The following is a 13,128-nucleotide window of genomic DNA, read 5'->3' as shown; positions in this document are numbered from 1 at the left end:
GGCGGGGGGGAGGGGAGGGGCATGTTCAAACTTTTATTTTCTAACCAGAGTGTAGTTGACATACTGCACTGTATCCCGTGCGTTCCCAGCATTCAACGTGGCGACAGCAGTCCCGTACATTTTGCAATTCTCCCCGTGATGAGTGTGGTCATCGTCTGTCACCACAAAGTTAGGACAGCGTTCTGAACTCTCTTCCGTCTGGTGTCCTTGTCATCCCCATGACTCGTAACTGGAAGTTTGTGCCCCTTCATGTAATTCACCGTCCCCGCCTCCCCTCTGGTGACCCCTAGTCCTCAGTATTGAGGAGTCTCTTTCTGGCTTTCCATCTGTTCCTGTAGTCTTTTAAGCTCCAGATATAAATGACGTCATACGGTATTGGTCTTTCTCTCTTTCACTTGGTGCGACATCCTCTGGATCCATCCGCGTGGTTGCCAATGGCAAGATCCCATTCTTTCGTGTGGCTGACATTCCAGTGTGTCCAGTCTTCAGTCCGTGGGCGCCCGGGCTGCTTCCGTGGCGGTGGCCACGCGGGTGCACGTGTTTCTTCGAATTAGTATTTTCATCTTCTTCAGCAAAATACCCAATAGTGGAATTACTGGATCACGTGATACTTCTGTTTTTAACTCCTTTTTTTTTTTTTTTTTAATGTTTGTTTATTTTGAGAGAGAGTGCACACACACGTGAGAGTGTGCAAGGGGCAGCGGGGGAGAGAGAGAGAGAAAGAGAGGGAGGGAGGGAGGGAGAACCCAAGCAGGCTCCGCACTGTCAGCACAGAGCCCAACAAGGGCCTCGAGCTCAGGAACTGTGAGATCATGACCTGAGCCGGATTCCAGAGTCAGACGCTTCCCCTACTGAACCACCCAGCGCCCCACTTCTGCTCTTAACTTTTTGAGAACCCTCCACGCTGTTCTCCAGAGCGGCTGCGCCAGTCTGCGTCCCCACCAACAGTGCACGAGGGTCCCTCTTCTTTACGTGCCCGCCAACTGTGGTTAATTGTTCGTGGTTTTGATTCTAGCCGTCCTGACAGGCGAGAGGTGACACCTCACTGCGGTGTCGGCCCTGGTTTTAGCAGCCGTGTGTGTGTCTGTCACATACAGTGTTTCCTTCTGGAAGGGGCCCTACCGTCGTGCCCTTCTGTGGCTGGGCTGCGGCCACTTGCTGGTCAGGTCCACGCTCCTGGAAGGGTCCTCTCTGTCACGGCTGTCTCCTCGGCTGGGCCTCCGGCCACATCCGGTCGGTGGCTGTCAGGCGTGACGGCACGCGGTGCTGCTGGTGACTCCAGTGCGGCCTGCCTGCTTCTCTGGTGACGTCTGGACGTGGCGCGGTGAGTGCGCGAGGGGGGATGTTCCCCAGGGGTTGAGAGTGCCCTCTGGGAGCCAACAGCAGGCCTGTCGAATGAGTGACGAGCAAGGGGTGAGTGACGGGTGAGGGGTGACGGGTGAGTGACGGGTGACGGGTGAGTGACGAGCGAGCCGGTGCGGCCCGAATGCTCCACCTGGCACGTGACCGCTGGCCGGGGGCCATGCCAGGCAGGTGGGGCAGAGGCAGCGGTGTGGAACCCCCCTCCCTCTGGGACTTGGAGGCCTGGGAGCCTGGATGGGGGGAGGTAGGCTGGGCGCACGGGCGGTGGCTGCACATGTGTGTGTCGTGTTGCCCTGAGAGTGACGGCCTCCAGTCGGCACGTGGGGAGTGGAAGGGCCCCGCCTGGCCCCCAGCCCGGCCTCTGCCCTTTCGTGGGTGTGCGGCCTTGGGCTGGACCTTCCGTCTGATCTGTGTTTTCATGTGTAAAAATTACTGGGGGCACCTGGGGGGCCCAGTGTGAAGCGTCTGACTCTTGATTTTAGCTCAGGTCAGGAAATCACAGTTTGAGGGTTCGAGCCCCATGTCGGGCTCAACGCTGACAGCTCAGAGCCTGCTTGGGACCCTCTAGCCCCCCGTCTCTGCTTGCTCTCGTGCTGTGTCTCAAAATAGAGAAAATGAACGTTAAGAAAGAAAATAGTGAACAGAGTCTCAGTTACTGGGATCTTTGGTTATTTAAGGATAAAATGTACGTAATCTATGATCTGTCAAAGTAGACATTCCATGACGATTGGGAAGTATTGTTGACAAATACCGAAATTGCTTCAGTCACCGAGTGTTGCGTGTGCCCTGTGTTCAGGATGACGTCATCAATTACCAAATAATGAACTGCAGGATTTTACGTGGTGAAGCGAAGTGATGGGGGTGAAGGAGATCCAAGCATCACGTGGAGCGGGGTGAGGGGGCGAGGGGCGGTTCAGAGATGGGAGAGAGAGAGAGAGAGAGAGAGAGACGACTCGGTGTCTGCTTCAGGGACTGAACCTCTGACCACTGTCCAGGACACCAGCCACTGGCCGTGCGGGGCTGTGTAAATGTGGGTTGGCTAAAAGTTAACAAAGCTGAAAATTCAGTCCCTCGGCCACACCCTCCACATGTCAAGTGCTCAGTGGCCACACGCGGCCCGTGGCTGTCATCCTGGGCAGCACAAGAAGAGACCGTTTCCATTATCACAGAAAGTTCTATTGGACGGAGCCGTTGTGGACCATTGAGCAACTGTTGTGGCAAATATTCTGAGGTTTTGCTGAGAATTTTAATTTCTTGCCAGGAGATCCTCCTGGGTCTTGTAGTTGAGGCTTTTCTTCTCTGCTTATATTGTGCCCGGAGATGCTGGTACCATTGGGGCACAGACAGTCCCCTAGGACAGCTTTTGGAAGTGGTGGGGGAAGAGCCCCGTGCGTGTCCCCACCACCGCATCCTCTATTCAGACACTCCTCTTCCCACATTCCATCGTGAACCTGTTGCATCAGAGAGGAAAGCTGAAGGCATTGTAGGGGTGCACACACAGTCTAGAATCCACAGTTAACATTTGTTTTACCACGTGTCTGTTCAGAGGACCCAGAAAATGGGAACCCCCAGACCCACTGCAGCTTTTCAGTTGCATTGGGACATAGCTCTCCAGGACCCCCAGCTAGCTCCCAGGCCCCCTTCCTATGTCCCAGAAGCAGCCTCAGCCTGTGTCGCACTCCCTGCCCCCACCCCCACCCCCGTCTGGACCCCCAGGCCAAGAAGCTGCTATATAGCATCAGCCCCGTTCTAGTGATGCGTCCTTAGGATAGCGTCTCCGGGTGCTTGCCTCTCCTGAGCGCCCCTGTGTGCAGGACCAGGCAGAAATCCCAGGGGTTACGCCGGCGGGGGGGGGGGGGGAGGGGGTTGTGCACGTGCCCATGTGTGAGCAGTTGTCTGAGGGACTGGCTCCATTTCCCTAGCCAGGAGTGTTCTGAGAGCTGACCTACCGCCTTTGACCTCCCAGTAGCTTCTTAAGAGGCCAAGTGTGAGGGGCAGGTGGGTGGCTCAGGCAGTTGAGCATCTGACTTTCAATCTCAGCTCCCATCTTGATCTCAGGGTCGTGAGTTCAAGTCCTGTGTTGACCTCCACGCCCAGGGTGGAGTCTACTTAAAGGGGGGGGGGAGGGGGGAGAAAACAAGACGAGGCAGGTGCGAATGACCTTGTGCTCTGGATCTCCTCACAGGTGGAGCTGGAGGTCACGCTGCCGGGAGAAGGGAAGGACCGCATCTTCAAGGTGTCCATCAAATGGGTGTCCTGTGTGAGCTTGCAGGCGTTACACGATGCACTTTCGGGGCGGCTGCCCAGCGTCCCCTTTGAGACGATCCAGGCCCTGGACGTGGTCATGCGGCATTTGCCATCCATGAGGTGAGGACCAGGGAACCGGGAGTGTCGGCTGCTCGCCTTGAGGGCTACCTGGCGAGTACGAAACCTCTGTCCGAGGAGGAGTGGAGTTTTGGAATCGGGGTGGTGACGGTCCTGGGTTTTGTGATGAAAATTATGACGATACTAACGTGGAAAATCTTTAATGTAAAAAGAAATCACCAGGGGTGCCGGGCTGGCTCAGTCAATAGAGCACGTGACCCTTGGTCTCGGGGTTGTGAGTTCGGGGCCCGTGTTGGGCAGAGAGAAGGCCTGCCTGTCTTTGTGCCCACCGGCCGTCACGTTCTCGCTCGGCTAGCCTTGTGAGCTGTGTTGTGTTGCTCTGTGGCCTTCCCTCGTGGGACTGGTGGTAGCAGGAGGGCATCCCCAGCCCCGTACGTGGCTGAGCACCCACCACCCGGCCGGCTCTGAGACGGCAGGAGACACGGTGCGTGTTCAGATCGCCACGCTTGAACTTGACGGGACAGAGGGTGGGTGGACCCTTGAATGGCTCACGACTTACCGGGTGGCGGGGCTGCGCTAATTCCTGTGTGAGGCCAGTTTGCTGCCCCCGGACCCCGGGTTTCTGACCCGGGAAGCCTGCTGCTTCCAGGTGTGTGGCACACGGTAGGGCCTTGGGGACTGTTTGAATGAACCAGGGACAGAAGGAGAAACGAGCCCCCTTGCTGACCTCTCCCGAGTATTGACCGAAGCTCTGAGGTTTGAGGGGAGGGTGGGGCCTCTTGTGTCCCTTTGTAGGTGTGAGAGCAGGTGCACTGAAGTGCCTGTGAGGTTTTGAAAGGGACCCTGGAGTTCTCAGTCTCCAGATTGGGTGGGGTGACCAGATACGTGGCAGGCTGTACCTCCTGGCAGGGACCCCCCCCCCCCCCCCCACACCCCCGGCCCTCAGGGTGTAGTCTGTGAGTGCTTGGAACTGCAGGAAGGCAGGTGGGTGCAGTTGGAAAAAAAAAAATCTGGACAGGCAGTTGCCAAAACGTTGAATGCCTTTTTTTAATGGTTGGCAGGAATTACTGTGAATTCTGAAGTTTTGCTTTCTGTGTTCTTTTGAATTAATTATGATGTTACTTTTATAATCAGGAGGAAAGCCGACTTTTCTTGTGGAAAAATAACAGAAAAAGTGGCAGGACGAGCCTGTCCGAGGGGGAGGGCAGGGGCCGCCCGCACAGTCCCGTGGACGGGCCCCCCCGTAGAGGGGAATGCGGCCTCCACACAGCGCGTCTTCCCTTTGGATGCTTAGCGACGACACGGCCCCGGGTGACCGGACGCCGAGGGTGCTGCTGTGCTGCGGACATGTCCGCTTCGCTCCGGGGGCCCCTGCCCTCCGCGCTGTCAGCAGCCGGCCCCCGGAAGGCGTGTGAGTCTCCTCGGGCCCGACCTTTCTGTCCCGCCGCCTCCTCCCCATACGGGCGGGGGAGGGCGTCCCTGCGGCCCCCCAGGGCCCGGGGCTGGCCCGGTCCCGCCACCTCGGCACACCCGACACGGCCTGTTTCTAGAAAGGTCTGAGTGCAGCCGCGTCAAGGGGGGCGGGGCTGTCGTGCGCAGCCATGACCTGTGTCTGGGGTCCGGCAGCCGTGGGCGCCGAGCCGGAGCACCTGAGGACGCTGCTCTCCCTGCCCTGTGGCAAGGCCACGCGTCCCCAGGGGTGTGTCTTCAGCAGCGTAGCTCAGTGACAGCACCCCCATGCGGAGAAGACAGCGGGATTGTTGGTGACCATGAGCGTTCGCCTGCGCGAGTGACGTGCGACCCGCAGGCCTGGAGTCAGCTTGGAGGAAGCTCGCCTGATCGGACGGGGGTCTCTCGTTGCAGGTACACCCCCGTGGGCCGCTCCTTCTTCACGGCGTCCGAGGGCTGCTCCAACCCCCTCGGGGGGGGCCGGGAAGTGTGGTTTGGCTTCCATCAGTCCGTCCGACCTTCTCTTTGGAAAATGATGTTAAACATTGATGGTAAGCAAAGCCCCGGTCTTTGTGGCGGGGGAGGGGTGGGGGGGGGGCGCCTGTGCGGGCCAGTTCCACACGTGGCCTCTGTCAAAGCCAGAGCCGCTCTTGCCCCTGGCCTTTGTCCTCTGCTCTGAGGTTTGGGCAGTGGCTCTCAGACCCCACCAGAGCCGCCCGCAGGGCTCACTCTAGACAGCGGGGATCAGGGTGCTGAGGCGGGCCCAGGGGTCTGCGTCTCTGACAGGCTGCTGCTGGCATCCACCGGCAGGGTCAGCTTTTCTTGGGAGGGGCGGGGAGGTGAAGCGACCCCTCACTGCTCGGGCCACCCTTCATGTCACCTTGTCATTTTCAGCCTGGTTGATATGAGCACAGGGGGGCTGACTAAGGGCCAGCCTGCTGTGTTGCCTTCGCGCTGGTCTCCAGGTTCAGGTCGGCCTGGCTGCCCCCCCCCCCCCCCCCCCCCCCGCAGGGAGCCTCTCACGGTTGGATCACACAAAGCAACAGTAAACTTCAGAGACATCTACACCCAGAGCCACTCAGAAAACCCAGAGTTGTGGTTGTCGTGATCTGCTGGGGTTTTCGTTTAATCCTGATTTTATTCTCGGAGGGTGACTTTGTCTTTGGGCTGTACCAACCGCTTCCTGTCAGCCCTGACCGGAGGGATGGATATAGGGCGGCCCCCTCTGGCTCTGTCCCGCCTACAAGGCCCGAAGGTGGCCTCCAGGGATCAGGCGGACAGAGCCCAGGTGGCCGCCATGGAAGGGGCACCACCGGGCACATCCCACGTCACGCTTTTGCTTTTTTTTGCTGTTTTTTCCCACCTCTAGTCTCAGCAACTGCGTTTTATAAGGCACAGCCAGTAATCGAGTTTGTTTGTGAAGTTTTGGATTTTAAAAGTATTGAAGAACAACAAAAACCTCTGACAGATTCCCAAAGGGTAAAGTTTACCAAAGAAATCAAAGGTGGGTAACTGCCTCGCGCATCGGGCCAGGGTCCTGCTCCCCAGTGCGTTTCCTTAAGTCCTGACGGGGATGTGGGGGCGCCGGGGGGGGGGGGGGCAAGAGAGGTTAGCCATCAGATGAATTAGCACAGAGATGAATTAAACCCCTTTCACAGAGCAGGAATGATGATGTTCTAAATAAATGGCTTTCCGTGTAGGGTGAGGAGCAGGTCAGTGACCGGTGGCATCCAGGTCATTGGCTGTTGGGACCAGAGAGCCTCAGTGTGGTTATAGTCAGTGCCTCTTGCTGTTCTGGGGTGGGGCGCATGCTCTCGTGCCTGGTCAGGTGGTCCTCACAATGGTGGCATCCGCACCCACTGAGTCAGGGTTCCACTCCGGAAGACACAGCCCGAGTGCGGTGACCTGGCTTGGGCCCAGCCTCGGAAAGCTGCCTGGCACCTGTCGCCCACCCCCCACACACACACACACAGGCCATCCCCCCCCAGCCGCCCCCCGGGCACCTGTCCTTTCCTGATGGCTTTCTAAAGGCCGTCGCACGTACCCGTTGCTAAAAATAATCCTAGAGGAAGTGCGGAGTCTCAACTGAGCCAACATGGTCTCTTTCTTCTTTAAGAACAGTGTCCAGCCTCTGGCCTTGGCATTTCTGGGGCCGAAGGCATCCCCGTGGCTGAGATGGGCCCAGCCCGACAGTCCCCCTCCCTCTCAGGGCGAGGGCAGCCTCTGCGCCAGCTGGCGCTCGGGAAGCGGGGGCCCGAGCCCCAGGCCCCAGGCCCCAGGGCGGGTCTCGACCCTGAAGCTCAGCTGCTCTGTTGTCAGGTCTGAAGGTGGAGATCACGCACTGTGGGCAGATGAAGAGGAAGTACCGCGTCTGCAACGTGACCCGGCGGCCCGCCAGCCACCAAACGTAAGTGGCCTCGCTGTCCCGCCCACACCGGCTGTGGCTCTCCCCGTCACTGCGGCGACCAGTCTAGAGCGGTGACCCTTCCGGAAAGGGTTATCTCATTCTAGCTAAAAATTCTAGCCCTGTGTCTTTGGCTCAGTGGGGCCAAAAACTTCGCCAAATGAAATAAAATAAAGGAATAGCTCTTGCACAGGGTGGGGACAGGTTGGCGGCTCCCTGTCGACTTTTCTTCTGGAATTTTCAGGCGCGAGAGGGTCGTTTTTGTTTGTTTTCCAGTCGTCAGTGCTGAGCCGGTGCCGGGAGGGGTCGGGGGTCCGGAGGCCCTGCCCCGGATCGCAGGGGCGGCCGGCTCCTGCCCCTGTGCCCTGGCCCAGCCTTGGCCGGAACGTGCACAGACCTTTCTGGATTTGTCCTCATTTGTCCGTCCCGAGTTTGTCCCGAATTGCTTGCATGTACTGTAGACATCTGTGGTCTGTGATTCCCAACTCCAGAGAGGGCAGGGAAGTTTAGGAACTACTTACCCAGAGGGCATGGCTTGGGTTTGAGCCCTCGAAGGTCCCTGATCAGGTGCCCCTCACGTCTCACCCTACGCCCCCTTCAGCCCCCAGCAAGCAGCCCTGGGTGGGCGTGGCCACGTGCAGGGCTCCGGCCTGACCCCTTCTTTGTCCTCCTAGATTCCCGCTTCAGCAGGAGAGCGGGCAGACGGTGGAGTGCACGGTGGCCCAGTACTTCAAGGACAGGCACAAGCTGGTTCTGCGCTACCCCCACCTGCCATGTTTACAAGTCGGACAGGAGCAGAAACACACCTACCTTCCCCTCGAGGCAAGTCTGGTCTCTGCGGCTCGGGTGGGGTCGTGCACCCTAGACAGACACCAGCGGGAGGGCCCCGCCTCTGGTCCTGCCTGCCTACGGCCCAGGGCTGGTGACGGCGACACGCCTGTCACATCTGTTTCCCCGTGAATGAAATGGTGTGTGGGGACTCTCCCCCGTCCATCGTCCATCGAGGACGAGCCCCATGTGCCTAGCAGGTCCGTCCCACAGGGTAGAAGATGTTCAGAAAAGCTAGTTTTTTCACTTCTCGTCTAAGATTCCCTTCCTGCTCGGAAGATCCTGGAAAGATTAAACGCTAAAACTGAGGCCCCGATTTTAACTCTTTCCTGTCAGTGCCTTAAATTCTCTGTCCTTGTCCGGTTGCTCAAGCATCCGGCTGGTTTTCCCGCACCCTGGTCCAGAAGGCCAGCCTCGTTCCCGTCAGCAGGCAGCTTCAAGCTCCCACCTGGGGAGGATCCCACCTCCTGCTGCTGCCAGGCTGGGCTCACCGAGGAGGATTTCTGGTGCCTGCCACAGGGCCCCTGAGCGGCCCCTGCAAGTGTGCCGTTCCTGGTGGGTTCCGGGAGAAGAGACACGTGTAGGACAGGCAGAGCCGGGCCACCAGCCCCGTGCTCAGCCTCAGACCCCCGCCCGGCCCTCCTGCGCTGGTGCCGACGCCCCGGGTCTCTCCTTTGTAGGTCTGTAACATAGTAGCAGGACAGAGATGTATCAAAAAGCTGACCGACAATCAGACCTCAACCATGATCAGAGCGACTGCCAGGTCGGCGCCCGATCGGCAAGAAGAGATTAGCAAGCTGGTGAGCGCCTGGCTCCCGGGGCCAGCCCTGGGGTGGGGACGCCCAGGGGAGTGCGGTATGTGGCGCCCGGGGCAGGGGAGCCCCCGATGCTTCTTCGGACGGACACGGCTTCTTTCTTTTTTCCTTTTCAAGATGCGAAGCGCAAGTTTTAATACAGATCCGTATGTTCGTGAATTTGGAATCATGGTCAAAGACGAGATGACAGATGTGACCGGACGGGTCCTCCAGCCGCCCTCCATCCTCTACGGGGGCAGGGTACGTGCGTGGCCGGGGTGGGGCAGGGGGGCGCTGATGGGTGCCTGTCGCTCGGTGGTGAACAGCAGCTTTTGAGCCCACTGAGGCCGGACCCATGACCAGAGGCGTAGACCGTGGTCCGGGTAAGGGATTCTTCCCACACTGGGTGAAGCCGGCCCACGTTAGGGAGCCTCAGGAAGGACAGCGTTGTCTTGGTCGTATTGGAAGTTTTTCAGAATTACCCTTTATCTTTCCAACAGGTAATTTTTATTAGCCCATCAGCATCTGAGAAGCGTTATTCTTTGCGTGATGGGTACTCTGCCAGCAACGAATTATTTTCCAGAAGCTTATACTGCTCTTCTGGGTTTTTAACTTCTGTTTCAGAGGGATTTGTTGGCAAACAGAGCCACCAGTCACTCATGTTTTTGCTCGTGTGTTGTTGCCCATGAAATGCCTGGCTTTTATCAGTGCACAATAGGGTGTCCTGTCCGTGGAGCCCTGACAGAGTTCACGAGAGGGCTCGTCGTCACCTCCTTGGGGCCTGAGGCCTTAGCCTCACAGGCCACGGGCTCTCACGGAAGCATTCTATAGCTGACTCTACCATTTACGCTGGTCCTCCAGACCAGTGGCAAGGCCTAGTTTTGTTTGTAGGGTTTTTCCCTTTCTTGTAAAACGTAGGCTCTGCGTTTTCAAGTGTTCCAAAGTTCAGAGGCGCCTGGGCAGCTCAGCCAGCTGAGCGTCCAACTCTTGATTTCTGCTCAGGTCTTGATCCCAGGGACGTGGGATCGAGCCCTGAGTCGGGCTCTGTGCTGACAGTGCTTGGGATTCTCTCCCTCTTTCAAAAAATAAGTAAAATAAAATACGGGGAACATGGGTGGCTCAGTCAGTTAAGCATCCGACTTTAGCTCCGGTCATGATCTCACTGTTGATGAATTCGAGCCCCGTGTCAGGCTCTGTACTGACAGCTCAGAGCCTGGAGCCTGCTTCATATTCTGTTTCCATCTCTCTGGCCCTCCCCAGCTCATGCTTTGTCTCTCTGTCTCTCAAATATAAATAAAAAACATTAAAAAATAAAATAAATAAGATAAAATAGAATGAAGTGTTCCAAAGTTCAAATAGTACACAGGGGTGCCCGAGTGGCTCAGTCGGTTAAGCGTCCGACTTTGGCTTGGGTCATGATCTCACGGTTCATGAGTTTGAGCCCCATGTCAGGCTCTGTGCTGACAGCTCAGAGCTGTTTGGAACCTGCTTCGGATTCTGTGTCTCCCTCTCTCTCTGCCCCTTCCTCGCTCTCAGTCTGTCTCTCTCTCTCTCTTAAAAATAAAGAAACATTTTAAAAAATTTAAAAAAAAAAAAAAAAAAGGTGCACAGAACTTCACAGGAAGGGGGGTGTCTGGCCGGCTCAGTCAGAAGAGCACACGACTCTTAATCCCAGGGTCGTGACTTTGAACCTCACGTTGAGCATGGAGCCTACTTAAAAAACAAAACAAAACAAAGAATTACAGGAAGAAATCTCTTTCCCTCTGTCCTGGTTGCTTCCCCAGGAAGTGACTGGTGTCTCTCTGCCCTTTATAAAACTGCCCAGGGGTTAGTCACAATTTTTTTTCCACCCCTTCCAGTGCAAATAGTGATGCATTAAATACACTTCTTTTTACTTAAAGCTTTCTCTTAGAGGCCGTAGAGGTCTTGGAGATGCTTCCACGCATGCGTGAGGCCTGGCGTGTTCGTTCTGAGTCTTACTGTGTGGTGTTCCTTCTGTGTGGGGGTCCCCGTCCTGGTCCCCATCCTCTGAAGGAGGTTTTCCCAGCAAAGGCTCACTTGTGAACCTATGTCCAGACACAGTGCAAACGTAGCACCTTTTTGAACCCTTGTCACAACCGTAGGAGGAAGAGCGTCTGGTTCTGTTTCACAGGTAGGTGCCTAGAAAGGCCCTTATTACATGGTAACACCAAGATCACAAATCTGGAGTTTTTCTTCACTGCCCGAGCCCGCGTCTGTTTCAACATTCTGTCTCTTAGTAAATACAGGAATGGTCTGGAAAATAAATTTGTTCTTATAATCTTATCTCGCAAAAACACGAGGATTGTAGGGATTGAAAGTTTATAATGCTTCTTTAAAAAAAATTTTCTTTTTAACGTTTGTTAATTTGTTTTGAGAGAGTGCATGCAAGCAGGAGAGGGGCAGAGAGAGGGAGAGAGGAGAGAATCCCAAACAGGCTCTGGGCTCACAGAGCCCAGTGCAGTGAGATCGTGACCCGAGCCGAGGTTAAGAGTTGGACTCCCCATCGCCTATCCGACTTGTTGTCCATTGTCAGAGCGAAACATTAAAGGCCCCCCCAAGGGACATTTGGCAGCGTCTGGAGGCTGGCATCTGGTGACGAAGACTTCTGACATCCTACGGTGCGTAGGGTCGTCCAGGTGTCAGCAGTGCTGAGGTTGAGAAGCGCGGGTGTCGTCCGAGCCCACGTCTGCTGAGTGGGTGTGTGTTTGCTAAGCCTGGAGCGCCACACTGGCAGTTGGAGTCCATCTCTTACAGACGGAGCCAGTGGGGCCACGGCAGCCGTTACCAAAATACAGGAAAGAAAAGCGTTTCTTTCCGTAATGTTTGATTTGTGCAATAGGCCGGTGTTACTTTTGTAAATTAAAAACGTTTTCTGCTAAAAACACCTCTCAACTGAATGACAGGGACCCAGATGCGGCCCTGCCCGTTGGTGGTGCCCGCGGGCCTGAACAGCGCCGTCCTACCCCCGTGGCCGTTCCCTGTTGGCCTTGTCCTCCAGAGTCACTTCAGGGAACTCAGAGATTGCTCGGGTGGCGACGCTGAGGCCCGGTCCTTTCTGGTTGAGAGATGACAAAACCAGGTGGACACGTCGCTTGCTCTTTCTTCACAAGCGGGGGTAGCTTCCGTTCCTGGAACGACCGCAGGCGGTGGCACGTGGAGTGGAGTGGAGGGGTCCTAGCTGGCCGCTCTGCTCCCCGGCCCGGGGCCTCCCCTTCCCTGGCTGCCTCCATGATCACAGAGGAGATAAAACGAAGGAGAGCATGTTCTGAACCAGGAAGCCTTCCTGTAGCATCCCAGGGCACTTCCGTTCTTCCAGGCTACCCTTGAGGTTGGGGGCAGCTCTGGGCCTCTCTGCAGTCCTTGGCCTGCATCCACTCATCCCTCGTGCGTCCTTCCATTCTCTGTTTACCCATCCAGCCGTCCACCCATCCACCCGTCCTTCCCCCTCTGTCCCCGCACCCACCCCTCCATCCATTCTCCGTCTTCCCATCCCTCCCTCCTCCCATCCCTCATCTCCCATCCACCTCCACCTCTTCGTCAGTCCGTCCATCCGTCCGTCCGTCCGTCCGTCCATCCATCCTGCAGATACCTCTGGCCCACTTGCAGCGCTGGGCAGGTCAGGGGTGGGACACCACACAGAGGCTCAGTTCTCAGCCTCAGGAGCACCTGGTCGGGGGATCGGCAGAAGCAGGGAAAGTAACAGCACCCAAGGTCAGGAGGTTTCGTTTCCCATTTTCCCTCACTCTGAACGTCTTGCCATTTGCAGAATAAAGCGATCGCCACCCCTGTCCAGGGCGTCTGGGACATGAGGAACAAGCAGTTTCACACGGGCATTGAGATCAAGGTGTGGGCCATCGCGTGCTTCGCCCCCCAGCGCCAGTGCACGGAGGTCCACCTGAAGTAAGGCTGCTGGGGGTGCTGCTGAGGGGACACGCGGGGCCGGGG

The 13,128-nt window shown here is 57.0% G+C and overlaps 1 protein-coding gene across 6 annotated transcripts in view; it reads left to right on the top strand.

Moving 5' to 3' along the window:
• AGO2 (argonaute RISC catalytic component 2) overlaps positions 1-13,128 on the top strand; it is a 111,468-nt gene that overhangs the window by 72,989 nt on the left and 25,351 nt on the right. For all 6 annotated transcript variants that reach the window (XM_058699189.1, XM_058699193.1, XM_058699190.1 and 3 more), the window contains 8 exons: positions 3,548-3,729; positions 5,551-5,687; positions 6,506-6,640; positions 7,456-7,543; positions 8,215-8,362; positions 9,049-9,168; positions 9,301-9,423; positions 12,950-13,083. In XM_058699189.1, coding sequence (XP_058555172.1) covers positions 3,548-3,729; positions 5,551-5,687; positions 6,506-6,640; positions 7,456-7,543; positions 8,215-8,362; positions 9,049-9,168; positions 9,301-9,423; positions 12,950-13,083 — 1,067 coding nt within the window. The remainder of the gene's footprint in view (positions 1-3,547; positions 3,730-5,550; positions 5,688-6,505; positions 6,641-7,455; positions 7,544-8,214; positions 8,363-9,048; positions 9,169-9,300; positions 9,424-12,949; positions 13,084-13,128) is intronic.

This window comes from Neofelis nebulosa, chromosome 14, assembly GCF_028018385.1.
Source record: "Neofelis nebulosa isolate mNeoNeb1 chromosome 14, mNeoNeb1.pri, whole genome shotgun sequence".
NCBI lineage: Eukaryota > Metazoa > Chordata > Mammalia > Carnivora > Felidae > Neofelis > Neofelis nebulosa.
This window is presented reverse-complemented; position numbering and strand designations above follow the sequence as displayed.